The 25,709-nt window shown below is 31.9% G+C and overlaps 11 protein-coding genes and 2 pseudogenes across 13 annotated transcripts, besides 7 other annotated features; 8 read left to right on the forward strand and 5 right to left on the reverse strand.

Annotated features, from left to right (window-relative positions):
• Positions 1 to 448: 448 nt before the first annotated feature.
• TVAGG3_0618160 (ankyrin repeat domain-containing protein 61 family) lies at positions 449 to 946 on the forward strand (the record flags this gene model as incomplete). Its single annotated transcript, XM_001308321.1, has 1 exon — positions 449 to 946. The coding sequence occupies one exon, from the start codon at positions 449 to 451 to the stop codon at positions 944 to 946; it is 498 nt and encodes a 165-aa protein (XP_001308322.1).
• A 2,505-nt stretch (positions 947 to 3,451) lies between these two features.
• On the forward strand, positions 3,452 to 4,245 carry TVAGG3_0618170 (phosphatidate phosphatase protein; the record flags this gene model as incomplete). Its single annotated transcript, XM_001308322.2, has 1 exon — positions 3,466 to 4,218. One exon carries the CDS (start codon positions 3,466 to 3,468, stop codon positions 4,216 to 4,218), a length of 753 nt encoding a protein of 250 aa, XP_001308323.2.
• A 276-nt stretch (positions 4,246 to 4,521) lies between these two features.
• TVAGG3_0618180 (uncharacterized protein) lies at positions 4,522 to 5,845 on the reverse strand (the record flags this gene model as incomplete). The annotated part of the gene is made up of 1 exon (XM_001308323.1): positions 4,567 to 5,808. One exon carries the CDS (start codon positions 5,806 to 5,808, stop codon positions 4,567 to 4,569), a length of 1,242 nt encoding a protein of 413 aa, XP_001308324.1.
• Positions 5,846 to 6,612: 767 nt separating this feature from the next.
• Positions 6,613 to 7,049: a mobile genetic element.
• Positions 7,050 to 7,430: 381 nt separating this feature from the next.
• Positions 7,431 to 10,141, forward strand: TVAGG3_0618200 (activator of C kinase protein 1-related family; the record flags this gene model as incomplete). Its single annotated transcript, XM_001308324.1, has 1 exon — positions 7,457 to 10,141. One exon carries the CDS (start codon positions 7,457 to 7,459, stop codon positions 10,139 to 10,141), a length of 2,685 nt encoding a protein of 894 aa, XP_001308325.1.
• A 273-nt stretch (positions 10,142 to 10,414) lies between these two features.
• Positions 10,415 to 12,952, reverse strand: TVAGG3_0618210 (uncharacterized protein; the record flags this gene model as incomplete). Its single annotated transcript, XM_001308325.2, has 1 exon — positions 10,519 to 12,396. One exon carries the CDS (start codon positions 12,394 to 12,396, stop codon positions 10,519 to 10,521), a length of 1,878 nt encoding a protein of 625 aa, XP_001308326.1.
• Positions 12,953 to 13,014: 62 nt separating this feature from the next.
• Positions 13,015 to 13,051: a mobile genetic element.
• A 1,177-nt stretch (positions 13,052 to 14,228) lies between these two features.
• Positions 14,229 to 14,266: a mobile genetic element.
• A 92-nt stretch (positions 14,267 to 14,358) lies between these two features.
• Positions 14,359 to 16,369, forward strand: TVAGG3_0618240 (uncharacterized protein; the record flags this gene model as incomplete). The annotated part of the gene is made up of 1 exon (XM_001308326.1): positions 14,359 to 15,660. The coding sequence occupies one exon, from the start codon at positions 14,359 to 14,361 to the stop codon at positions 15,658 to 15,660; it is 1,302 nt and encodes a 433-aa protein (XP_001308327.1).
• Positions 16,370 to 16,663: 294 nt separating this feature from the next.
• Positions 16,664 to 17,498: a mobile genetic element.
• A 473-nt stretch (positions 17,499 to 17,971) lies between these two features.
• Positions 17,972 to 18,000: a mobile genetic element.
• A 635-nt stretch (positions 18,001 to 18,635) lies between these two features.
• TVAGG3_0618270 (uncharacterized protein) lies at positions 18,636 to 19,234 on the reverse strand (the record flags this gene model as incomplete). The annotated part of the gene is made up of 1 exon (XM_051240259.1): positions 18,636 to 19,234. A coding segment is annotated over one exon (599 nt), but the record flags the coding sequence as incomplete, so codon positions are not given.
• A 718-nt stretch (positions 19,235 to 19,952) lies between these two features.
• TVAGG3_0618280 (protein of unknown function, DUF4106 family) lies at positions 19,953 to 20,283 on the forward strand (the record flags this gene model as incomplete). Its single annotated transcript, XM_051240260.1, has 1 exon — positions 19,953 to 20,283. A coding segment is annotated over one exon (331 nt), but the record flags the coding sequence as incomplete, so codon positions are not given.
• Positions 20,284 to 20,435: 152 nt separating this feature from the next.
• Positions 20,436 to 21,924, forward strand: TVAGG3_0618290 (annotated as a pseudogene). The gene has a single exon. A coding segment is annotated over exon 1 (1,489 nt).
• A 173-nt stretch (positions 21,925 to 22,097) lies between these two features.
• Positions 22,098 to 23,396: a mobile genetic element.
• On the forward strand, positions 22,194 to 23,316 carry TVAGG3_0618310 (annotated as a pseudogene). Its single transcript has one exon. A coding segment is annotated over exon 1 (1,123 nt).
• An 89-nt stretch (positions 23,397 to 23,485) lies between the features above and the next one.
• TVAGG3_0618320 (uncharacterized protein) lies at positions 23,486 to 23,773 on the forward strand (the record flags this gene model as incomplete). Its single annotated transcript, XM_051240261.1, has 1 exon — positions 23,486 to 23,773. One exon carries the CDS (start codon positions 23,486 to 23,488, stop codon positions 23,771 to 23,773), a length of 288 nt encoding a protein of 95 aa, XP_051086848.1.
• Positions 23,774 to 24,923: 1,150 nt separating this feature from the next.
• Positions 24,924 to 25,275, reverse strand: TVAGG3_0618330 (His-Me finger endonucleases family; the record flags this gene model as incomplete). Its single annotated transcript, XM_051240262.1, has 1 exon — positions 24,924 to 25,275. A coding segment is annotated over one exon (352 nt), but the record flags the coding sequence as incomplete, so codon positions are not given.
• A 195-nt stretch (positions 25,276 to 25,470) lies between these two features.
• Positions 25,471 to 25,709: part of a mobile genetic element that runs on past the window's edge.
• On the reverse strand, positions 25,473 to 25,640 carry TVAGG3_0618350 (uncharacterized protein; the record flags this gene model as incomplete). The annotated part of the gene is made up of 1 exon (XM_051240263.1): positions 25,473 to 25,640. One exon carries the CDS (start codon positions 25,638 to 25,640, stop codon positions 25,473 to 25,475), a length of 168 nt encoding a protein of 55 aa, XP_051086850.1.

Genomic DNA, 25,709 nt, shown 5'->3' on the forward strand with positions numbered 1-25,709 from the left:
TGGGTTCTTCCATATATATGGAAAGATTTCTTTCTATTCCAAAAAGAAAAGTTTGACGAACTAATGACTATGTTATCTCTTCTTTGCTTGATATAATTTGTATTATCAATCAAAAAAACTATAACTTTTCCAAAAATATATTTCCAGAATATCAACCCTTTGAGTGCAACTTGAAAAATTAAATAGTTGTAAACTTTGTTTAAGATTTAATTTTTCAAGAATCATATCAAGCTTTGATTTAGGCGAAGTCTCAATTTCGGACATATGATGGGAAAATCATATAAGATAAATCTAATAAAACTAAATTTTATACTGATTATTATCAAATACGCTGGTAAAACTGCAAATTCCATATTTGAAATTTCTTTAGATTTGAATGGAAATTTTTTTGATTCCCTCACAAAAATTCTATCAACAAAAAAGTCCAAAAATTTTCTAATCATTTTTCATGTTTTCTTTCGGTAAAACAGTGCGCAACATAGCTTCCAACGGCTTCCAGCATAACCCTCCTGTAACAATAAGAATAAATAATCGAACTTTCCGTACAAACTTAATCTTTGCTGCATCTTTGAGTAACAAAATAGAAGAACTGGTCAGACTAGATGCCACAATAACATTTTTCGAATTTTATTGTTTTATTCAAGACCCAAATACTTACGATGTTCTTAAATCCATATTTAATGGTTCTCCAAATCAAATTCCAATGAAAGATCAAGTAGTTCAAGATATTTTTGTAGTCGGCAAAGAAATGAAATGCGATGACATGATTTCATTATTTGTTGAGAGATGTAACCTACAAACAATTGATATGTCAAACCTTGATGATCACATTTTATATTCCAAATATTTAGGATATTCTCCTCAGTTTGTTGAATTTGTTGCAAGTAATATACCCAGATTTTCCTTACTTTTACCACTCCCATGTAATTTCTGGGGAAAAAGATAATTCATTTTTTTTATGGATGAATAGATCGTTTTCCTAGAAAGGACCTCATATCTCTGGCTAAAAAGAGTGTCAGATCCTAAATAGATTATTGATCTAGTGTACAAATCCAATAAAAAGCCTATTTTTTTGGCTTTTTTGGTGCTCATTTTTTCGAAGATCTACATGAATATGGGGAAACCATCGGATTTTTTTGGTTAACCCACATCTTCATGTAGTCTGGACTATCTTTCCTCGAAGGACCTCTTTACGGGTGTAAAAACTCATAAAGTTCTCAAAAGATTCATTCTCGATCTCCATGCTGAAAGAATTTACAATAAAAAAGAGATCTACGCATCAAACTACAGCCATAAATGAACTGAACCCCTAAAGCTCAGCTCTTAGTTTATCAAAAACGTCGAAATCCTTCTCATTGCAATCAAATTTTCTCAATAACTCATAAGAAAAATCGAATTTTGATTAAGCCGATGTTATAGGTATCACAAATACTACAAACTTGAGCAATATCGAAATTGCCAGCAAAAGTTTGAAATTGCATTGCTCATATTTGTTTTGTAAACTAAAAATCTGCTTATATTATTCATTAATTTTTTATATATTATTCATATACTTTAATAAAAACAATACTATTTCACCTTAAAAATGAATTTCATAAGTCAATATTATTTTTTTGAAAATGTATCAATTTTCGATTAAAACAACATGAGAATAAAATTTACGCAAAATTATTTTAAAAAATGGTTTTAAAAATTTACAATAGATGAAGAATAAGATTGCAAGAAGTTTTGAAGTTTAATTTTAAGAAAAAAAATTCGGATATTATTCATGGATCTAAGTAATCTGATATTTGAGTATCGGCACTATGCATAAAACATATATTTATAGTTTTTTTGGAGTTTTATGATTTTAAATATATTGAAATTTGGCAATCCAATAGATTTTTAAAAAATAGGTAAATAAAAATAGATTACATATGCAGCAGATTTAGAACATGAAACAAATCTTATAGTGACCCAAAAAAAAATTCATGATCCAAAAAAGAAAAAAATTGGCTAAATGGGAATCAAACCTTGGCATAATGAACCATTATGTCGGATGTTTCCACTACACCGGCAGTTCGAAAAATACCCTTGGTGGTTCTATTTAATAGCTACTCCCAACGATAGGCGGTGTCCCCAGCTTTAGAGAGGTGGTAAAAGTAAAGCAAATCTGGGTATTTGAAATTCAAGTCTCAAAGTGCATAGAAATGTTTACAGAATTGGGATATGATTTTGCTGAATCTGTTTTCAAGATTTGTCAGCAGAAAGGCATCAATATCAATAACCAAGTTATTAGTCTCATTGAATCAAATTTAATTTACGTGGATTTAATTAAATTTGTTAGTAATAACAACTTGGATATGGAAAAAATGGTCAGAATTACGCATCTCCTCTCTAATTCTTTGCGTAATTTGAACGATTCCAGCAATGAAATACTCAATTTTTATTCTGATACCATTGAAAGACAAGTCAATGAATATACTAATTTCAGAACTAAAAACAGTAATCTTCAAAAAGAAAATGATAGAATGAGAAATGAAAATGCTGATTTGAGAAACCAAATAAGCAATCTTCAAAGCATAAGCGTTGATTTGAGAAATCAAGTGAGCAATCTCCAAAGCAAAATTTTTCGTTTGAGCATTCCAAAAATCAAGCGTTCTGTTCTACATGAACAATTTGGACTAAATGCGGTTTAAAAGTAGCACATGATTGCTTTAAAAATAAACCATTTGTATATAATATTCACTAACATTATAAATTCTATTTTCTTCCTTTATCAAACAGTATAATGATTCTCCGTTCCATCCAATAACATCAATAAATGTGTAGCTATTCATATAGATTCATTTGCTCTAATAAACAATCTTTCTTAGTTTAAATAGATCAATGAGTCTTATGAAGTAGTTATCTTCAAAGGATAAACTCAAATGATTCAGTGTTTTCATTTTCGAATGAATATTATTGCTTACCTTTCCTAATCAATCCATAATCACATCATTAATTTGATCAATAAATCAACAAATACAGATGTTTGTAAATCATGTGTAATACAAACTCATGTGTGAGCATTCCTTACTATATTGTCAGTGATAATCAATTCGATTTATTAGAGAGTTTTAATTATTAAATGAATCTTTTCATAATAACATATGCTAATCTTGATGAGAATGCGTGTTTTCTAGAGTATGTTTCTCAATTAGTACATCTTTTGAATCAATGATGCTTCAACGAAATCCCAATCGAATCGAAACGATTGCTTTCAGATCATTCATATTTTAATATTGAATAAATTTGTTTCGAGAAATGGTAAATAAAGCTTTCATATGTGGTTGTAATCTGATTTTTTTCAATGGCCAACTAAAAACGATGAATTGTTTCTCTGAAAAAAATGTTTATGTTTTAATATGCTTAAGAATAGTGGCACGCAATATGCCTTAAAGTCTATGGAACGATAGAAAATTATATTGGGGATCATCATAATAAATGGGATTCGTTTTATGGATTCAGAAGTTCTTTATTGTTGATCTTATTCTTATTATTATCACTTTATCCGTAGCACTCTCAATCCGCTACTCATCACTTGATACAAACGCTCCACTCATAATTCTTCCAAGCGATCCGGTAAGTGTTGCATATGAATCCATATCATACACAATTATATGTATAACTAACTTCGTGATAGGTCCCTTTGTTATTTTATTCTTCTATATGAGTGTCAGATTCGATTATAAGATATTCGATTTGTTATACTCATACTTTTTCGCAATTACATTAACTATGCTTGTTACTTCCATCGTTGGAAAGTCAATACGAAGACCAAAGCCAGATACACTCAGTTTATGCCAAGGAGATGGTTCGATCCTTGCATGTTCACAATATCTTTCAAAATCACAGATAGTTCAGCAATTTAACTCATTCCCATCTTATCATACAGCAGAAATTATGGCATCAGCCGTTTTTATTTCGTTGCTCTTCCATTATATGACAAAATCTTTCTCTTTGTTAGGAGCAATCTTCATGGTTTTCCCCATACTATTCGCTATATTCGTTGCTGTTACAAGGATTTGCGATAGACAAGCAGATATATCAGATGTTGTTGCCGGAATGTTCATTGGTGGCATGATGGCAGTCATTTGCTTTAAGAACTTCAAGAAGAGCATGAAAATTATGTCTCAAGCAGAAAAAAGAAAATTAACAATAGAGCAATCTGCTAGTACTGTTCCAAGGTATGTGTAATACAAATATTATGTTAATAGATTATCTATCCTTAAATATATTTGAAAAACTTTCTTTAGTTTATAAAATAAAATATATTTATTAGAAAAAAATTACTCTTTTTGGATCAATTCATATAGGATCTTTCTATAGTTCGTTATGTATGAATGTCTAACTTATCATTTAACTTCTAATATTAAGAAATTAAAAACGATGATTCCATATAAGTCATGAAGGAAAATCTGACTTAGAGGATTAAAGATCAACCTAATGAAGATCAAAAATAAGAAGTAGAATGTTACATAAAAAAATGTAATAAAATTGGACAGAAAAAAATATAATCTTTATTATCTAATATAATTAAGTATTTCACACAGGTATTTCCTTCTCAACTCGTCGTACAATGCTAAGGAAATCTATGTCATTATTTGAAATATTTTGCAAAAGTTCTGAATAAGCATTAAATGAGTCTGCATTTGATGCTGGTTGTTTAAGTTTCTTAGATGTTTGTGTGAAACGCTTCATGATCTCCTTTAAATTCAGGTGAATATTTACGTCTAAATTTGGTGAAAATGTCAAAATTTCTTTGTAGACGGAATCCGATTCACAGTTGTTGGCAACTAAATAAGGATGGATGCCAGCAAAGTAAAGAAGTTTTCCGATTGCTAAATAGCCTGTTTGTGCATTGAATTTCTTTGTGGCTTCGAAGTAAAGTATAAACAATGTCATGTGTAAAGTTGTTTTTGTGGTAATTTGTGAAAAAGCCGGTAAAAATTTATTAATTGGATCGTCGAACGTTTGTTGAAGAGAATTTGTAAATTCATTAAACTTACGGTCATTTTTAATGATGATTTTTGTTATTCTTGTAATAAATGTATCGTCATTTAAGTCAATATGATTAAATGATTGGTCTTTGAGATAATAACGAACAAGTGTTGTAAAAACTGAATCAAATGACATCTGTGATGCTGTATACCAGTTTTCCATAATATTGTTTGTTAAGTATTTTGAAGGAATTTTGTGGTAGGCTACAAGAAAACTCTCATTGAAGACGATTTTGTAAAGGTATGTGGAAATAAGATTTGTTGATGGAGGTAATTGATTATTGGCTAAATAAGAAAGGAAAAATGGCTCCAAAGAATTGGAAAATTGGTGGTCAATAATCATTTGAAGAACTTCAAACTTTATCTTGTGAGTAAACTTCCTTTCCTCTGAGTTCATAAAGATAATAAAGTTCTTTTTATCAATGAAATATTGAGCATCTTCTGGAAGAACTTCAATTTCATGAGTTTTATCGTTGATAAGCAATGAATACCATGGAGAAAATAAGAACATATAACTGACTCCTTTTCTCTTCCTTTCCGGGTGAACAACAATATAAAATGGTTGATTGTTTGGCATTATTTGAGTCATACTACTTCTTGAACCTGTGTTAAATTTTTGTACATTATTTGGGTGATTTTGTGTCAAAATTTCATTGGAAGATTTTAAGGGAGGGACAACATTGCCGAAATCAGTTGGTTTCTCATAGGCCAGACGTATATCTTCGCGGAACGCGCTACTAATTGATGCAATTTTCTGTATCAAGTCCTCATCAGTTATGCAATTCATTCAAATGTAAAATTTGATTTTATTTCACGTCATAAAACAAAAAATCATGTTTTGTTTATATTTCGAGTATTTAGATATAATACACATATTTTGGTTAAATTTTCATAAACATTCAAATTTTCATAAAAAAATTTTGAATATCTGATTGTTCAACCCACAATTTTTTCTGAAAGATTTTAAATGGACTAAATATTTAAAATATTCTCATACTTGTAATTAATGAGATTTTTATAAAATGGAAAGCTTTTCACTTTTCTGAGGTGGTATGAAAATCTGCACTCTTTTATGTGATCGGTTGACTTTTATATTAAATTGATTTATTCAATGAGATATCTACGAGTAGTGAAATGCAACGCAGGCACGAGTTATACAAAACTAAATAGATGACTGTATCAATATTTCAAACTCAAATTTATAGCGTTTTTATGGATGTTACTTAGAGGATAGCATCTCCTCTATGGCGTGATAATTAACCCACTCTATTTTGCTAAAATATGTTCTGTCCTAAATGATAATTTCTCAAATGTATCAAGCTTTACCCTGATTTAGGCTATATTGCAGCTTAAAATGGTGCTATGCAAAATGAAAATAGAGAAGTTGGTAGGGAAATTTAAAGATCCTAGAATAACTTATCGAAGATATTGGGATCTAAGATTGGCAGATTATCGTAGAAATATTACTGTTCATTTTTGTTTAATTTATTTTGAATCAAATGAAAATATTAAATTTTTGAAAAAATAATCATATATTTGCCTGAATCTATAAGGAATGCAATAGAATGGAACTGTTTATCATATATCCAAAGGCAAACCCAAATTTTAGCTAAAAGTAACAGGGGAAAAAAACGTTTAGTATTAAAAAAAAGACCGATGAGAGCTTCGTTCGAAATATAGAGGGAACTGAGAATGCGCAACCATTCTCAGGGAATATTGGATGCTATTCCCGTTCCCTCTGTATGGAAAATTGAGGTTTTCAAAGGGAGTTAAAATTAGTTCGAAGATTTTGATTCAAATCTTTGCTGATCTGTAATTCGCGGAAGCCGCGAGCGAATCGAGCGGCTTAGGTCTAAGATTTTGATTCAAATCTTTGCTTATATTCCTTAAATTCTTTATGAAACTCGCAACAGTTCCATAAAAAATTTTAAATTCTAAACTGTCGAAATTACCGATCGGTAATCACACCCTTCACAAGTGTGTCACTTTTTACAGGTGTGTCACTTTTAGCTAAAATTACCCCTACTCTTAAAAATTAAAAAGTCATTTCATCTGGCTAATTTTGATGCTTGCACTTTGTTTGAGTTGCACAGGGTTGAATAATGTTACAGTTTGAATTACGCGTAGAGACTGTTGAACGAGTATTTCTAAAATTTATTGATTTTTCAAATTGCGTATTTATAAGCAGTATAAATTAATGATTTTGTCCAAAATTGTATTAACATAAAACTTTGAAAGATATTTTAGAAAATTCAATTCAAATTTATCGCACCTTCACAATTAAAGACCGTGTAAATACACAATTCTATGAAAAGTTATTTTGCGCATAATTACAAAAATGTTATAATCTTCATGTTCTTATAATTCCTCCCATAAATAAAATTTTTTGAAATAAATTTTATGCGAATCATTTTATTGTTTTCTCAGTCAATATAATGGCACCAGATACATCAATGCATAGGATTATTGCAGATATTATTCAAGAACTTAAATATAGGAGCTTCTATTACGAAGGAAACTCCAAATTCTCCAACAGTTCTGATCAAAATGAACCAAATGACTGGAGTGAGTTCATAACGAACGACTTACCTAAGAAAAATAACCTTAATGTTGAGTTTAACACTGACAATTACTCGTGGATCCAAGACGGTGAATTTGTCACAATATCTATACCAAACAACGGACGTTTCGATGCAGACAGCTTTGATATCAATGATGTATTCATAAATTCTCCAACTATTTCTGGTAATTGGTCTTCTACAATTTCGGAAGTCTCAGTTAGCGGAAATGAAATCATAGAGATCACATTTGTTATAAACGAAGATGAAAAGTTCCTATTCAAGGGTGGAAATGTTGATTCTCAAGCTGCTTACAATTTTTCATTAATTTCAAGAGAATACAAGCCAGAATGTTACGAATACTGGGCAAAGAAGTCAGCAAATACAGGATTTGCCCCAGCATGCAAAGATCTCGGCGAATACTACACACAAAAAGATGATCCCGAGCAAGCAAGTTATTGGTACTGGAAAGGCGCTGTCGAACATAAAGATCCCGAATCTCTTGCAAGAGTTGCCGCATACATTTCACAACCAAACGCAAAAGAGTACGATCCTTACTTAGCAGAAGATATTTTACTTTACTTAGCCAATTCTGGATACTCTGACTCTCTTTATCCTCTTGCCTGCATGCATCTCAATCCAATCAAAGGATTCAAGTCAGATCCAAGTCTTGGATTCAAATACCTCAAAGATGCAGTTGAAGAAACACAAGATAATGATGCAAAGAAGATGCTTGCAATGTGCTATTTGTATGGAAATGGCACTGAGAAGAATGAAGAAGAAGCACGTCGTGTTTTATCTGATAACAACAACAGTAATCTTAACTCTGAATTCGAAAAACTCAAAATTGCTGCAGACGAAGCAGAAAAACAGAGACAAGAAGAAGCTAAAAGAATTGAAGAAGAAAATGAAAAGAAGAGAAAAGAGGAAGAAGAAAGAAAGCTTGCTGAAGAAGCAGAAAAGAAGAGACAAGAAGAAGAAAGAAGAATTGAAGAGGAAAAGAAGAGAAAAGCTGAAGAAGAAGAAAGACAAAGAAAACTTGCTGAAGAAGAGGAAAAGAAGAGATTAGAAGAGGAAGAAAAACAAAGACAAGAAGAAGCCAAAAGAATAGAAGAAGAAAAGAAGAGATTAGAAGAGGAAGAAAAACAAAGACAAGAAGAAGAAAGAAAGATTGCTGAAAAGAAGAGAATCGAAGAAGAAAAGAAGAAACAAGAAGAAAGAGAATTAGAAGAATTAGAGAGAAGAGCAGCTGAAGAATTAGAAAAAGAAAGAATTGAACAAGAAAAGAGGAAGAAAGAAGCAGAAGAAAAGAGGAAGGCGAAGGAAGAAGAGGAAAGAAAACAAGAGGAAGAGAGAATGAAGAAGATAGAAGAAGCAAGAAAACTCGCTGAAGAAGAAAAGAAGAGATTGGAAGAAATAAGAAAGAGAACAGAAGAAGCAGCTCAGAAACATGCTGAAGAAGAGAAAAAGAAATTAGAAGAAATCAGAAAGAGAATGGAAGAAGAATCATTGAAACGTGCTGAAGAAGAAAAACAGAGATTAGAAGAATTAAAGAGAAAAGCTGCTGAAGAAGCTCAAAAACGTGCAGAAGAAAGAAAGAGAATTGAAGAGGAAGAAGAAAGACAAAGAGAAGAAGAGAGAAAGAGAAAGGCAGAAGCAGCAAGAAAACAAGCTGAAGAAGAAGCAAAAAGAAGAGAAGAAGAAAGAAAGAGAAAAGCAGAAGAAGAGGCAGAAAAGAAGAGAAGGGAAGAAGAAGCAAAGAGACTTGCAAACGAAGAAAAAGAAAGAAAATTAGCTGAAGAAGAAGCAAAGAAGAGACAACAAAGAGAAGAAGCAGAAAGAAAGAGAGCAGAAGAAGATGAAAGAAGAAGAAAAGAAAAGGCCGAAAAGAGAAGACAAAGAGAAGAAGCAAGAAAGAAAGCTGAAGAAGAATCAAAGAAATTACAAGAACAACTTCAAAAAATGGCTGATGAAGAAGAAAAACAAAAAGAAGAACAACTCAGACAAAAAGCTGAAGAAGAAGCAAAGAAGAAGGCTGAAGAATTAAAGAGAAAAGCTGAAGAAGATGCTCAAAGACTCAAAGCTGAAATGGATGCAAAGAAGAAGGCTGAAGAAGAGGCAAAGAAAGAAGCAGAAAAAGTTGTTGAAAGAAGCTTAAACTTAGATGAAAATGAAGAACCAGTTGTTGTCGAAAGAAGTATTAATTTGGATGAAAATGAAGAAGAACCAATTGTCATTGAAAGAAGTATAGAAGTGGACGGAGAAATGAATGAAGAAGGAAATGCAGATGATGATGAAATTGCAGTTGTTACAACAAAGACAAAAGTAACAAGAACAAAGAAGGCAAGAAAATCATCAAGTGCAAAAGATAAAAATGATAACAACTCAAATAAGAATAATAAAACAAAGCAGAAAATTGTCAAAATCAAGAGGAAAATCCGTTCATACGATTCCATCATTTGCAAATGCATCAATCCAATATTCATCATCTTAATCGTTATCTTCTTAATCCTTCTCTTACTTACTCAACATTTCTTCTATGAACAAAGAGTTCAACAGTAAATAATTCACTATTTTTCTCAATATAATGTATTTTTGCTAAATAGAGCATAATATCTACTCAATTGTAAGCAAAATTATGGTATAATGTAATTGTAATTGGGAAAATATTGAATTGGTACTCCAAAATCATGTAACATCCTGATAAGAATTCGAAGAATATAATTTAATTGTCAACCTATTAGACTTAAACTCTTTACTATATTTTCTTTTATTCAAATCTTTTAATTTTTTCATAAGTATTTCCATAGATTTTAAGATATCTCATCAAAATATTTTATTAAACTTATAAATCATTAGTTTTCAAAAGCAATTCACTTAAAAATCTAAATAAAAACAACAAATTTAAAAGAAACAACAAAAAAATAACATAAAATATATTAATCATCTGCGTGTCCTGAGGCAGTTGAACTAGATGTAGAAGTAGTGAGACCACTTGATCCAGCAATATTCATTCTATCTTTCCAGAAGTAAACTTCTTCCTTTGATTGCTCGAAAGGAGTCATAATTTTAGCTGATTCGAATTTCTGCCTCAATGGCTTAGAAAACATCTCCAAACCAAGTGTTGCAATATCAGATGATAAGCATGGTATAGTAGGAAATGAAATAAACGAGGCTTCAGTTGCAATAATAATCTCAACGTTAATTAACCATTCATTTGGTGGTTTATAGCGTTTCTCGAATATATCCAAGGCCTCTCTTATCATCACCGTTGCTCTATTCTGCTTCTCCAAGAACTTAATTGCTTTTTTCGCGTTTTTTTCGCTTTCTCTCCAAACTTTTTTTTCGTGGAGAGCTTTCACAGCGAGTCTGAACGCGGATCTCCTGGAAATAGGGCCACTGGATGGGAAATCGGCCTCAATGGATTCAAGGGTCTCTCTTATATATGCAGGGAACCCGATTTTTGCCAAGGAAGGAGGTAATCTTTCACCTTTCTGCTGCATATTCTTATAATACTGGGCCAACGTTGTGTGGCTACGTGATTTCTGGGATTTTATGCCTTGCGTTGGCATCGCGAGCTTCTGGAAGAGCGTCTGGAAAAAGATTTGCGTATGATGAATTTCTCCTGTCAATCTGAGGAGCTCCAGGATATCGGAAAGGTATTTGGAGTCAAGGTTACTGTTAATGAACAGCGCGAAAGCATAAATTATGCAGTCATCAATTATTTTATAATAAGGAAAGAGACAGGAGAAGTCTATGGCCACGGAATATATCTGTCTGCTATTAATATCAATAAGGGTGTTCTCAATTGGAAGAGAAACTGATACGTAATAGCAAATTGAAGTTGCCAAATTTTTTGGAAGAACTGTAATATGGGCAGGCCTCAAATCGGCATCAATGATGCAGAAATATGTATTTGGTATGTAAACAATGATAATAGAATTGAAATTGGCAAAACAAATTGGCATATCTGCTGAAACTGAAGGAACTTGTATAACTTGATTGAAAGCATCGGGGTAGGATGAGACGCAGAATGATAAATGTTGATAAGTATTGGAATTAAGCTGTTGAATGATGACGGATTTTTTATTATTCGTATAAACGTAAATTCTATTTGGAGTTAGGTGGTAATAGGGAAGGCTTTGTCGTGAGGCAGGACAGAGGGCAACATCGTAAGGTAATACTGATGTTTCCATAATAAAAATTTTGTATTTTAGTAATTCTTCAATAGTTTGTGACTTAAAACCAAAAATGGAGAGATATTGTGAATCATCGTTAGAATATATAACGGTAAGGTTCTCTTTTTCATGATTATAGTCAAAAGAAATTAAATTTTGTAAATGTAATCCACCGCGAATTTTTTCGACATCAATATGCTTCTTCTTAAGAGTAATTTTCAGATGCGTTAATCTTTTTCCTATAATGTGAATCATCTGATAAATATTCTTTGAATTAGTAATTGGAAGGAAAAATCCTTCGATTGGAACATCAGCTGTAATTTCATTGCTCTTAGCACTTTGAAATATTGAATAAAAAGAAGAAACAAACTTAATTGTTTTTCCATTATCAATTTTTTCAGTAATATGGCATATTTCGTTATCGTGAGATAAAGAAGCGTTAATAATATCAATCTTTTTATTGAATGATATAACAGTTACCGAGTCTCCTTCAGGTGATACTTTTTCAATCGAAGATTCTGTTGCAGAATTACTTAAAATCAGGAATTTTTTGTCTAGCGTGACGCCAACAACGCGAATGTTTTGGACTAGGCTATCCGTCAGGCGGAAAGTTTTAAAACATTCCCTGTATTGTAACATTTAAATTTTTCTAATAATATTGGCGTGTAAAGTTATTAAAAGTATTCAATCCAAATACTATGCACGGAATATATTTTAGATGTTGTTTTCATCGATTTAACCTTGGTTACTCGTGGGTTATATACCTTTTCTCTTAGATGTTTGACAATAAATGAGAAAAAATCTATCTAATTGCATATGATAAAATAAATTATTGATTAAATTAGATCATTCGTAGATTCTTAATGAAAGAAATATTAATGAATAACCAAAATATTGCCTTAGATATATTTGGATTTGTCCAGATCATTAATTTAATTTTGAGATTCTCTGCGTACAGATTCAATTAGTTATTTGACTGAAAATTACCTGTAGATAATATCAATACTTGTACATGATACTAGATTACGTCTAAAAAACTATTTTTGTACATGAATCAGGCGGTTCAAGGAAATACTTTAGTAAAATGTATGATGAATAGATGTCTGTTTGTTAGAATCTGAAGCTGATGAATCGAAACTGAAATAATTGAAATTGTGAACAATTGGTCAAAATTTGTTATTTTTTTCAATGAAAATTTTGAAATACACGATGTTATATTTAATTTAAATTGATACAGATTTAACATAGGCCATGATGTAATAAACAGAAATTCATCAAAAGTGACAGCTCTCAATTTTTTGACATTTGTAAATTCTAAATTGAATGAGAAAAATGAAATAATACTAAGCATAATACAATATTCTAGATTTAATTATAATTAGGAAAAAGTTAGTTTTGAGAGTACTTTTCATAGGCATATAGAATGAAATCTTCTGAAAAATAATATCACATAAACTCATATTATTTTCTAATATATAACTATTTTATATAAAAATCAAATTCAATGATCTTAAAAGCGAAGGATAAACCTCAAAATTTACGAATATAATGAGTGGGAATATAATGCTTATCTATCATAAAACCATATGAAATATCAATTTTTGCTTTACGCCTAATTTTTGACGACAATTAGCAAAAAATGTTAAATGTTAACACTCAGTCCATTTGAATATGAAAAATAAAATTGACTTTGATTAAATGTTTTTATTTATCATGCAATTCTTCTTGCGACCAAAGATTTGAATAAAAGTTCAAAAAATAAGATAGCTTAAAAAATAATATACGGTAGTGTTTACTAATAGATGAATAGTATATAAATTCTATTAAAATGGATTTGATCCAAAAAAATATATAAAATTTGATCATAAATAAAATCGTTTTAAATTACTTCTTCATTTAAATTATAACAATTATTTTTGGTTTTATATTTTTTTTGGATCAAATCCATTTTAATAGAATTTATATACTATTCATCTATTAGTAAACACTACCGTATATTATTTTTTAAGCTATCTTATTTTTTGAACTTTTATTCAAATCTTTGGTCGCAAGAAGAATTGCATGATAAATAAAAACATTTAATCAAAGTCAATTTTATTTTTCATATTCAAATGGACTGAGTGTTAACATTTAACATTTTTTGCTAATTGTCGTCAAAATTAGGCGTAAAGCAAAAATTGATATTTCATATGGTTTTATGATAGATAAGCATTATATTCCCACTCATTATATTCGTAAATTTTGAGGTTTATCCTTCGCTTTTAAGACCATTGAATTTGATTTTTATATAAAATAGTTATATATTAGAAAATAATATGAGTTTATGTGATATTATTTTTCAGAAGATTTTGTGTTCTTCTTCAAAATTTTATTTTTTATTAAAAAGAATCTTTACAAAATATACATTTACTTTAATTAATATTTAAAAACATGCTCTATCAAAAGTTCCAAAAATTCAATATTTTAGCTTTTCTGAGGTGTCACTTTTGATGAATTTCTGTTTACAACACATGATAATAATCAAATAATTATTTTATCAGAATATTTGTAATGATTATTTTTTTACAGACAATTGTGAACTGTCTCAATTTTTCATAAGAAATGATGCTAATCAATGTGATCTGCATCACATTCGATAGGGTACAAAATAGGCCAAAGGGAGATGTTTGCAAAAAGTTCAAAGAAATGAGCATTCTAAATAAACCTAACTCAGGTAATCTCTACCCAGATCAAGGAGGTTCATGTAGCCCTAAACTCTATGATAAAACTTTTGATAACAACGAGGGTCTCATGCAGTTCAATTACGTCAGATGGATGGTTGGCTACGAACGCAATTTGACCCTTAGTACAGATCCATCTGTCATTAACAATGCGCAATATTGTTCTATTTACTGTGCTGCAAATAGCAAAATTGGACATTATCCTGTTTCCAGCGAAAAATGTTATTCATCATTTGCAGCTAATGGATGTGGAAAATCAAACTTAGCTTATCAGATGCATTTTCAGCCCGTTAGAGCTCCTGGTTTTGTAATGCAATTACTTGATGATTATATTGACGGATATCCTTTAAATGATCTTGGACATCGAAGATGGATGTTAAGTCCTCACATGGTTCAAACTATGTTTGGTGCTGCATCAAATATCAGACCTCAAGGATATTATACTTATTATTATACATACTTTACAATGAGTACTTTCGATACAGGCATTTCTGTTCACACTCCACCAGAAACACTTCCATTCTATGCATGGCCGCCTCCAGGTTATGTGCACAGCGGTCATGTTTACAAGATTTTCAGCTTCTCACACGATAACTTGCAATCGAATCCATCGATTGAAGTTAAAGTTGATGGTGTGAGTAAAACACTAAGAACATTTTATGGAAGATATAGTTATATGCAACCACCGTCTTTATCTTTCACCTTCGATGGTGTTGATAACTTAGTTAACAAGAAAGTCGATGTGAAAGTCACATCAGGTTCAAATACCTGGGAATACACTATTTACCCAGTTGATTGCACAACGTGGAGAGAGCCATCATCTTCATCATCACCCAAAACTCCCTCACCAATGCCTAAAACTCCATCTCCAACACCTAAAACTCCTTCACCAACTCCAAAACCTGAAATACAATCTTTTACACAATCTAAGGAAAATCCAAAACCATCAAATACAACACCACCTTCTTCTAGTGCTTCAAATGTATCTGGTTCAGGTTCAGAAAATGGGCCTTATCAGAATGGAGGGGGTCCAAGTAATAAAATTAAAAAACTTCTCCCTGTTATCATCGGGGTACCTTGTGTTATTATTGTTATCGTCATTATTGCAGTTACCGTTACAATATTTATCAAGAAATCAACGCAAGATGTTGAAGAACCATCTGAACCAAACTTCATTGTTTAAAATTCATTGGTATTAATGTACATAAAACACTATTAAAATACCAACTCCAAAACTGAAATACAATCTTAATCACTATCATCAAACAAATTAATAGTGTGATATGTTCATTAATAATAACATAATAAAATTAAAAAATCAAAAGCCTGTTTCAAATATAAGTTGTATTGTAAAATAATAAACTCAGTCAGCAAGCTATCAATATTTTGATAGATTATCATAAAAACTATGAAATTAAATGGAAATGAATTCAAGCAATTCAAGATGTTACTTTTGTGCATTCTTTAAACTCGCTGATCCCGAGTTAAGATTCACATGAGCTCTTTCTCAAGTTTAAAATAGTGAAATCTTGCATAAAAAATAGACGAAGTCTTTTATTTTAAATCAATATGAATGGATAAATCGTATTACATGTATTAAAATAAAATAATACATCATTTCGAAAGGCTCAATTAAGCAAAAATGCAGAATTTAATTTTAAAATTGAGTTAAAATTCGGATTTCTGAACAAATTCACATTTGTTAAGCATATATGTTGAATATTTTAATATTAAATCATATGAGAGGGAAAACAATTAAAAATTGTAAACTATTCAATCGGTTGATATGAATTCAAAATAAAACCTGTATAAAGACTGTATATTAAATAAAATAACTTTTCAAAGGATCCGACAACATGATTTTTGAAAAGCTTTCATATAAAAGATTAAAAATATCAGATAACATAAAAATGTCTAATTCTATAAGTTTTTTACTACTACGCACCTGTAAAATTTTATGATTCTGTCATCTCGAATCAGAAATTTCACTGTTTATATAGCCAAATCAATGGTAAATTTAAAAAAAACATAAATAATTTATTTGTTGTTATCAAACTTTGAATATTGTCAGATTTTTGTTTAAAATTAGCTATTATCAAATTTTATTTATTACTGATAAGACTATCAGACAGGGTTTTTTATAAATAAAAAAAATATTCGTTATAAATGATTTTTATCTCATTTTGTTATAGACCGAAAATAGATTTTTTCGGTTTTCTCTTCAAATAATTGAAAGAATGATACTATTATAGGTTTATTATATTATATAGCATATAATCATGCTATAGCCGAAAATTATAAGTTTTGAGAACATTGAATATAACACAAATAAATTTGAATGTAAGTTAAATTGCTTGTTGTTTTTAATAGATATTTAATGAGAAATCCAATATTGCAAAATTCAAATTGAATGATTGAAAGAACAGAAAAAGTCATTCTTTTCAATTTCGAATATGTTTCATTGTATTTATAATTATATGGCAAATAAGATATTTAAACTTGATTTTTGAAGGAAAATTCACATAATTGAATAAATTCAAATAATTTTTATTCAAAATAAACTAGTTATTTGAGTTTAATACTAATTATCTATTCAAACTACAAAGTTTGTAATTTAAAATATTTTGTGAGATCAGATTGAATTAATTCAAGGTTCTTTTCAATTAATATAAATGACCATATTACGCATTTTCGAACATTCTAAACCAAATATATAAAAATGGGAGACAAATGTTAAATTTGCTAGACATGGGGGAGTTGTCTGCAAGGTTTTAGCTCTTATCTCTAACAAAAAATTAATTTTTAAAAAAATGACCGAATACGTTTCACAGCGAAAAAAAATAAAAGGCAAGATAGAATTTTCTAGACATAAAGAAGTGTTTTACCGAGTTTTAGCTCTTATCTCTAACAAAAAATTAATTTTAAAAAAAAGACCGAATACGTTTCACAGCGAGAAAAAAATAAAAGGCAAGATAGAATTTTCTATACATAAAGAAGTTGTTTACCGAGTTTTAGCTCTTATCTCTAACAAAAAATTAATTTTTAAAATTAAAAAAATGACCGAATACGTTCACAGCAAGAAAAAAAATAAAAGGAAGATAGAATTTTCTATACATAAAGAAGTTGTTTACCGAGTTTTAGCTCTTATCTCTAACTAAAAAAATAATTTTTAAAAAAAAGACCGAATACGTTTCACAGCGAAAAAAATAAAAGGCAAGATAGAATTTTCTAGACATAAAGAAGTTGTTTACCGAGTTTTAGCTCTTATCTCTAACAAAAAATTAATTTTTAAAAAAAAGACCGAATACGTTTCACAGCGAGAAAAAAATAAAAGGCAAGATAGAATTTTCTATACATAAAGAAGTTGTCTACCAAGTGTCAGCTGTTACTTCTTCTCAATACTGATATAAAATAAAAATCTTTATTATTTATTTAACCTTTATTGTTTCATTAAACTTCATTTATTTTATATTATAGTTTTATTCTTTTAGCTACTTGTAAAATAATCTAATTTGATATCATCATTTTACCGGATTATTCTTCAGTACATCGATTGTGTATCTAAAATAATATCATTATCCTTATTCTGTTTTTTCCAAAATTCTTTTAAATATCTTTTTGGTTAGATTACTTTATACTTTTTACTTTTATTTTTTAATTTCAAACAAAATTTGGTGATTGTTCTATTCTGTTACAATGTGCATTATCATATTCTAATGAATTATTCATTACATACATTTAAAAAAACTTGTTAAAAATGAAATTAAAAAATTATGTTTATTATTACGCTGTGAATGTGTCAACAGCGGTCATGCCTGTATCTGTATCCCATATTTGCCACAACCTTTCTGTATCTGCATTTGTGTATTTCGGTTTCAGCTGATACATTTGATTTGGCGTGTAATTTGTTCCAGTTAATGGATTAATTGGGAGATCTTCATGCGGTGTGTTATTATTGTACTCCCAAATAAAGGCAGGAATAGCCTGAATGCTTTGGCAGCGCTCCAATGTCGGCCAGAATCTCTCAATCTTCCCATTTTGGTAGGGAGAATGAGAGTCTGTATGCCGCCATTGGACGCCCCAAAGATCAAGTAGATCTTGAAAGGCGCCCCTATTTTCTGAACCGTTGTCGTCCAGAAACAATAAGGGGCGCCAAATTCAATGAAGGCGGAAGCCGCAACGTTCGCTGTCGTCGCTGCCAGCATATCTGGTATTTGTATACACGCTAGGACTTTGCGGCTAAAATCGTCGATTATGCCATAAATATACTGGCCACGAACACCCCTAAAATAATGAACATCTGCGTGCCAGATAAGATTGGGTGAAAGCGCCCAATATCTTACTGCTGTTTCTGGCCCGGCATGCTCTAATCGCGTCTTGGTGAAATGATTTTCTTTGAAGTATCTGCGTACTTCTCTATAAGATACATCAATTTGTTGTAATTTCAAACGTTTCCATTGTTTTGTTTGACCACAAGGAAAGGCCCAGTGGTCATGTATCACAGCAAGAGCTTTGATTTGGTCGTAGGGATTGACCCTACGACCTTTCTTGCCTTTAGGCAATGGGATATTCTGTAAGCTAAATTGATTTTGTAAAAAAGATTTTGAAACATCTAAATATTTGAAATCATTTGATTGAAGGGTTGGGGCGATGGGAACATGGGTGCAAGCTTCTTCCCATGTCATTTTACCTTCTTCAATCTGATTGGAAATACCAATTAGGTAAATTCGATCGACATACCCTTTGTAAGGATTCATTCTAATGAAGTACGTTAACAATCAAAATATTCTATAAGTGTCTAGTATGGAATTCAAAAGAATAAAGAAAATGGTAACGTAAATAAACGTATTATGAAATAATTTATAATTAAAATGAAAAAAAGAAAAAATAATAAGTAAAGTGACTGGAAATGAAAATGAAAATCAGTGTACAGTTTTATTTTTTTCTCGCTGTGAAACGTATTCGAAGGCAAGGCAAGTGGGGCTTCCAGGCGCGTTGCGCCCTCTAGCCCCGAAGATGTTTAGTATAAATGAAGTTTTTATTCGGAAAATTGTTAGTCTTCTGGTGTGAATTCGGTAATTCTCGTGTCGAATGACCGTTGGATGTAACGAGGAAGATTTTGACGAACTTGGTATAAAGTTCTCAACATTATAAGGTGTGTGATGAGTGGGGCTTCCAGGCGCGTTGCGCCCTCTAGCCCATAAAAAATTTCTGAGGACGAGCCAGCCGGTGACTTTTTTGTAGAGCACTCAAAATAGTATAACTTTGTCCGGACAAGTAAGGGTCTATCGTCGCTACAGGAAAAGTTACAGGCGTTCCAAGGAAGTATACTTTGAGAAGCCTTTTCCCCCTTATAGAATGAGATAGGACGGTTATTTTACAAAAATGACAACACTTTGACCGAGTAGTTTTTTGTGCTGAACAAAAAGTGTCATATAAACATCTGTCAAAAACCGCTTTTTAACTTCACTTAAAATGCCACGTAAGCTACGTAAGAATATACGTAAGAGGAAGGGAGCATTGAAACATCCAATAGTAAAACTGACACCACAACAACAGTTGCAACAACAAATGATGAATGACCCCACTATGTTGCAACAAATGTCAAGCAACCCTATGCTTTTAAACCGAGTTATTGGTGCACAGAGTGGAGGTTTAAGAGCGGCACTTTTAGCGAAAATGGCAGGCTATGGTGGAGCTGCAGACGGAACAGCTTATAACCCTCAAAGTCAAATGAATTTGAGTTCACTCAAAAATCAAATAACAGATGTCAAAAAGTCAAACATAGACATACAGAAACAAATAAGTGAAAACGAAAAGAAACTAGAATATGACAGACACACAAAGAAACTCAATGAGTTAAACGTAGAGAAAAAGAAGAAAGAAGAACAACTGAAAGAACTAAGTACAGAGGAATATGCGAAAAAAGTGTCAGAAAAAGCAGCAGAAGTAGCAAAAATGGAACAAGATGTTATAAATTTGAAAAACCATACTACTCAATATAAAGTACTGAAAGATGAAGAGATAAAACAAAAAGCCATGAAGACATATATGGATAGCGATGAGTATAAAAAAGAAGTTGAAGCAAATGTAAAGGCAGAAAAACTTTTACAGTTGCAAAACCAAACCGTACAGTATGAAAACTTAGCACAAGAAAGTAAAAATAACGACTCAGCCATGCAAAAGGCAATGAAAAGCGCAGAATATATAAAAGCTAATAATGACTGGTTAGATGCCCAAGCCAACGCTAAAGCAGCCCAACTTATAGGGTCAATAAGGACAAAAATACAAGCGGATGAAGACAGTTCAAATGAAGCTTTAATGAATGCTGACTTTAAGAATGCCTTCGAATCTTCATAGTAAGGTGAAACTAGTGAACGACTTCTCATCTGGAAAGAAACTGAAGTCTGAAGGTTTCGACAAAGAGTTAAGAGAAGTAACACAAAATATGACGAAAATAACAGATGCAGCAACGAGACAGGCAGTTCAAAGTGCCTATGACGCCGTTAGAGCAACTGTTGTGGAAAGTCAAGAAAAAGAGTTACAACAGACCAAAACAGACCTAGTAAATGCTTTCTTAAGAACGAAAAGTCAGGTAGGACATTATGCTGCAGATGGAACATATGTGCCAGCTGGTGGAACTTATATACCACCAAACCCTCCAGAGAAGCACCTGCACCAGGACTACCTAAAACATTTACATCGTCACATGGACACAGACACAGGCATGCACCAAAACCAACACAACAACCAACAGTTCAAAATCCAGCACCACAACAACAACCAAAACAACAGTTCAAAATCCAGCACAGCACCAACAGTTCAAAACCCTGCACAGCAACCAACAGTTCAAAATCCAGCACCACAACCAAAACCAGCACAAACAACCACCTCCACAACCAGCACAGCAACCAACAGTTCAAAACCCTGCACAACAACAACCACAAACAGAGCAAGGACATAAAGAAGTAGAGAAAAAGGAAACCAAGAATTCTTAAAAATGCTTAAGGAAGATTATGGTTACACAGATACTCTTGACTTTAGTGACAGATATAAAGAAGCTATTAGAAAGTTCAAGGAAGGAAATACTGACCCGAACCTATTAGCTTTATGGCTCAGCATCAAATCGGATATAATCTCAAACCTGGAAAATACAAGCTCGCTAAGGGATATGATTTAATAGCATATCATCCAAATGACATGAATGAATTTACTCCGAGATATTTGATGTCAGAGCTAAATGATAATTCAATCTCTTCATGAAACGCGTAAAAAAATAGAGACGGAACGAAAGAAGAAAGGTTTATGAGTCTGGATGACTTAGATAGGGAACTTGTTAAAAACGGTCTCGGAATATATGAAATGCCAGCAGATGAGGTACAAGAAACTCCACAGGAAGAAACTCAACAGGAAGAAGTTCAGATACAACCAGACATGGAAGAAATAGTTCAGCAACAACAGCTAGAAGAGCCTGAAGGAAACGAACAAGTCCCTCCTTTGGAAACTAACTTCACAGAACTAGATGAAGATTTGGAACAGCCGAAAAATCTTGACCCTCAACAAGAGTATGAGGTGAATATGGAATCTTTCCAAGAGTCTAAGAAAAATTCGGCTGACATATAGGGTGTCCAAAGGTGCGTTTAGCACAGCGCTCTATATGAGACTATTAAAGGAGATATATGCTGATTATAAATATATAATAAAAAATATGAATATATGTATATGATGAGTATGTTGTATTTTGGCGCCATGCCGGGATATAAAATGAATTTTGAGACAAGAGGCGGTTTCGCGGGAAATTTTGGCGGGATTTTTTTCATTTTTTTAATGAATCATAAAGAAAACATCCTCGCTCTTGCAAAAAAATGCAAAGACTGTAAAAAAATCTACGAACATTGGTAAAATGCTTCGGTATGGATGCTCCTAGCTATTCCACTGTAACGTATCATGTTAGGATGTATCACTTCATGAACAAAAAGGCGCCCATCATAAAAATTGACAAAAAATCGCCGGATCAAAGAAAAATCAAAGCAATTCTTCAAGCGCTAGATGAAGACCCAAGAGCATCACTCAGAAGGATAGAGGAGATGACAAAGATACCAAGTACAACAGTCAGTTATTATCTGCACAATTATTTGAACTACAAACTAGCGTATACACGTTGGGTTCCGCACAACCTTAATTCAGTTCAAAAAAATCTAGAGTCCAATCTTCGAAAGAGCTCCTCTCTATATTGGGTGCGTATCAATCCAAGAAGTTTCGCTTTTTAGTAACAGGGGACGAGTCTTGGTTTCAATATGCAACAGAAGCCAAAATCATGTGGATCCCGAAGGATGAAAATCGCAAACATTCCGAAGAAAAAAATTGACACACCAATGATGATGTTGTCGGTTTTTTGGGGCGTGAATGGCATCATCGCAATTGATATTCTTCATAAACCTAATACGATGAATGCTCAGTATCTAATTGACAATGTTCTTACTCAAATTATCAATTCTGATGAGTTTGAGAAATCCAAACAACAAAACAAAAGTTTGCAATTCATTTTGATAATTCAAGAGTTCACAAAAGTCATAAGGTAATGAATTACTTGGTGGAAAACAATGTCAAAGTTGTTCCAAACCCAATTTATTCACCTGATATTGCACCCTCTGACTTTTATTTATTCGGCACGCTAAAAAAGAGAGCTGAAAGACGCGAATTCGCGAGTCCAGATGATCTTGAAAATTTTGTAAGAGAGCAATTTGAGCAATTTTCTCATGATGATTTAAAGCGTGTCTTTCAAGCCTGGATCGATCGCTGCGAACGCGTGATTGAATCCAATGGTGATTATATTTAAATAAACTTTATATATATGTAACTTGTTTATTTCTATTCGCAGTATTCAGGTTTGTGCTAAACACACCTTTGGACACCCTATATTATCCAGAAAAATCCATACAAGTATTGTTCTGAAACAGTACAAGTATTGTTCTGAAAAAGTACAAGACTAGTTCTGAAACAGAACAATGGACAACATCGAGCCATTAGATGAGGCAATTTACCTTATAGAGATAAATGAAGTTGTTAAGCAGTACTTGGGCAAGGACAAAGCCAACAAGTCCCTCGGCTTCTGGTTGTCTGGAAGAGGTGCGCTGAAAATCGAAATTGAAACCGGAATTCCAATTCAAATACCAGAAAACACTCCTGTAGACGACATAAAGGAGATGAAGAAAGAAGCTCTTCTCAAGTTCTTTGCAAAGCGCCCATGGATACAACTTCCAAACAGAGAGAGTCCAATTCCACAAATTATATAAATTCTCAGAGCACTGTTCCACTTCTCGGGTCAGCCGTTCTACATAACCTCAGAAGGCGACATCCAACCAGTTCAGTAAACATCTCATTTTAACTCACTTTTTTTATGTTTTTTGTGAAAGTGTCAAAAATAAATTGTTTTTCATGAGTTTTCTACGATGTTAGAAAAAATGTTTTTCTAATATCTTCACATTCAATACTTTTTCAGCACTTTTCCGTAGTTATATATGAAAGACAATTCGAGATAAAAGTCATAGTACAATGGAATAATATGTTGCACACATTTGTTGTGAACCAAACTTGAAAGTCAGAGAAACTGTTACTAGGTGGTTCGTAGAATTTAGAAAGCAAAGTCATAAAGGTCCTTACCAATACATAGAAAACTATTGTTGCTTGAACTGAAACTTGCATGACACATAACATTTTGAGGGTCAAACACGTTTCTATAAACCATCAAATCTGCTGGTGGAAGTATAAATTTAAATGGACCATCTGGTGGTAATGTTCGTTCTGGTTTAGTAACCGAAGAAATTGTGCCCAAGAACGTTTGTCTACTTCCCAAAATAAAAACTCTGTATCTCTTGGAGGGTTAATTTCAATCTTTTGAAATGAAACGGTGGAGTTCATCTTGTCATATTCTAGTTTCAGATAGTATTTCCATTTAGTAAAGAGTCGTATTTTTTGAAATTCCCAATAATATTTGTTCATTTGAGTTTGAAAGTCATCTAGAGTTTTCTCAAGACTTTCGTCGTCGAACGAACTGTAAAGATTCTCATTTCGTCAAATTTGTCTATTAGACCATCAGGACCTTCATACTGCCCATGAAAATATACTGCGAACATAAATGCGTTAGCTCTATTTGAAAACAAAACTCTTCTAAATCCTATTGCCTTTGCATCTGAAGGACTTTGAAGCCAACGAATTGGATAGTCAAACATGTATGCTCGGATGAAATTTCTTCATCTGAAATAGTCCTACCAGCATTTGTAAAGATATAGTCTAACGGTTTTGTATCTGCTACTTTTGTTCTTTGTTTTTCAACCTGAAGCATTTAATATATGTAAAAATATATTGTTTTAAATGGTATGCCATATAGCTTCTTGAATTTGTTAAGAAGTATTTGAACGTATTTTCCATCTGTATCTCTAGTGTTTACATAAGCATAGCCCGCCTTAGTAAAATATACTTGTAATTTCCTATAGTTTACGCCGGTATAAAAGTAGAAAGAGTCTTGTTCTTCGCTATAGTAGTAAAACTCAAACGTATGCTTGCCATAGTCTGTAATTTCAATTGTTTCATCTTCTAGTTCGTCGACAAATTCGAATACAATATCTCCAAATTTGCCTTTGTTCTTATTGTTTTCAGAACGAGTGACCCAACGTAAGTTTTCAAGTCTATTGTCGTTTCTTATATGGTTTATATGGTCTACAAAAGGTAAATTGTTAGGATTCAGTATAAAATGAGTTGCAATGACAACATGTTTAAGATAGTGTTTTCCACCCATCTTCATAATAGCATATCCGTCATTTCGCTCCCATTCGCTTAAAACTCTTTTTGTCTTTTTGTTTCTGACTTCAAATGACTCACAACAGTGAATTTCATATTTCTCATCTAACAAACAAGTTTCCCAACGGTCTTCTCCAACAAACTCAGCGTACATTTCAAATAAAATAAAAAATGTCACTTTTTTGAAAAACGTTTTTACTTCATGCAATGTTTAACTATTTCACCATCTTCTTTAACACCCCAGTACTTACGCTTGGAGAGGACATGAACTTCGGAAAATACCTTATCTAGCTTAAAACAGCCCATCTTTTCACCGACTAAACCCATTTCAATGAGTTTGTTATAGCCTTCTTCGTTCGTCATGAGTGCGTCAATGTTCTCATAGTAAACCTTCACTTTGGATTTGACTTCGGAGAAGAATTTGTTGTAGTT

Source organism: Trichomonas vaginalis, chromosome III (genome assembly GCF_026262505.1).
Source record: "Trichomonas vaginalis G3 chromosome III, whole genome shotgun sequence".
Taxonomy (NCBI): domain Eukaryota; phylum Parabasalia; order Trichomonadida; family Trichomonadidae; genus Trichomonas; species Trichomonas vaginalis.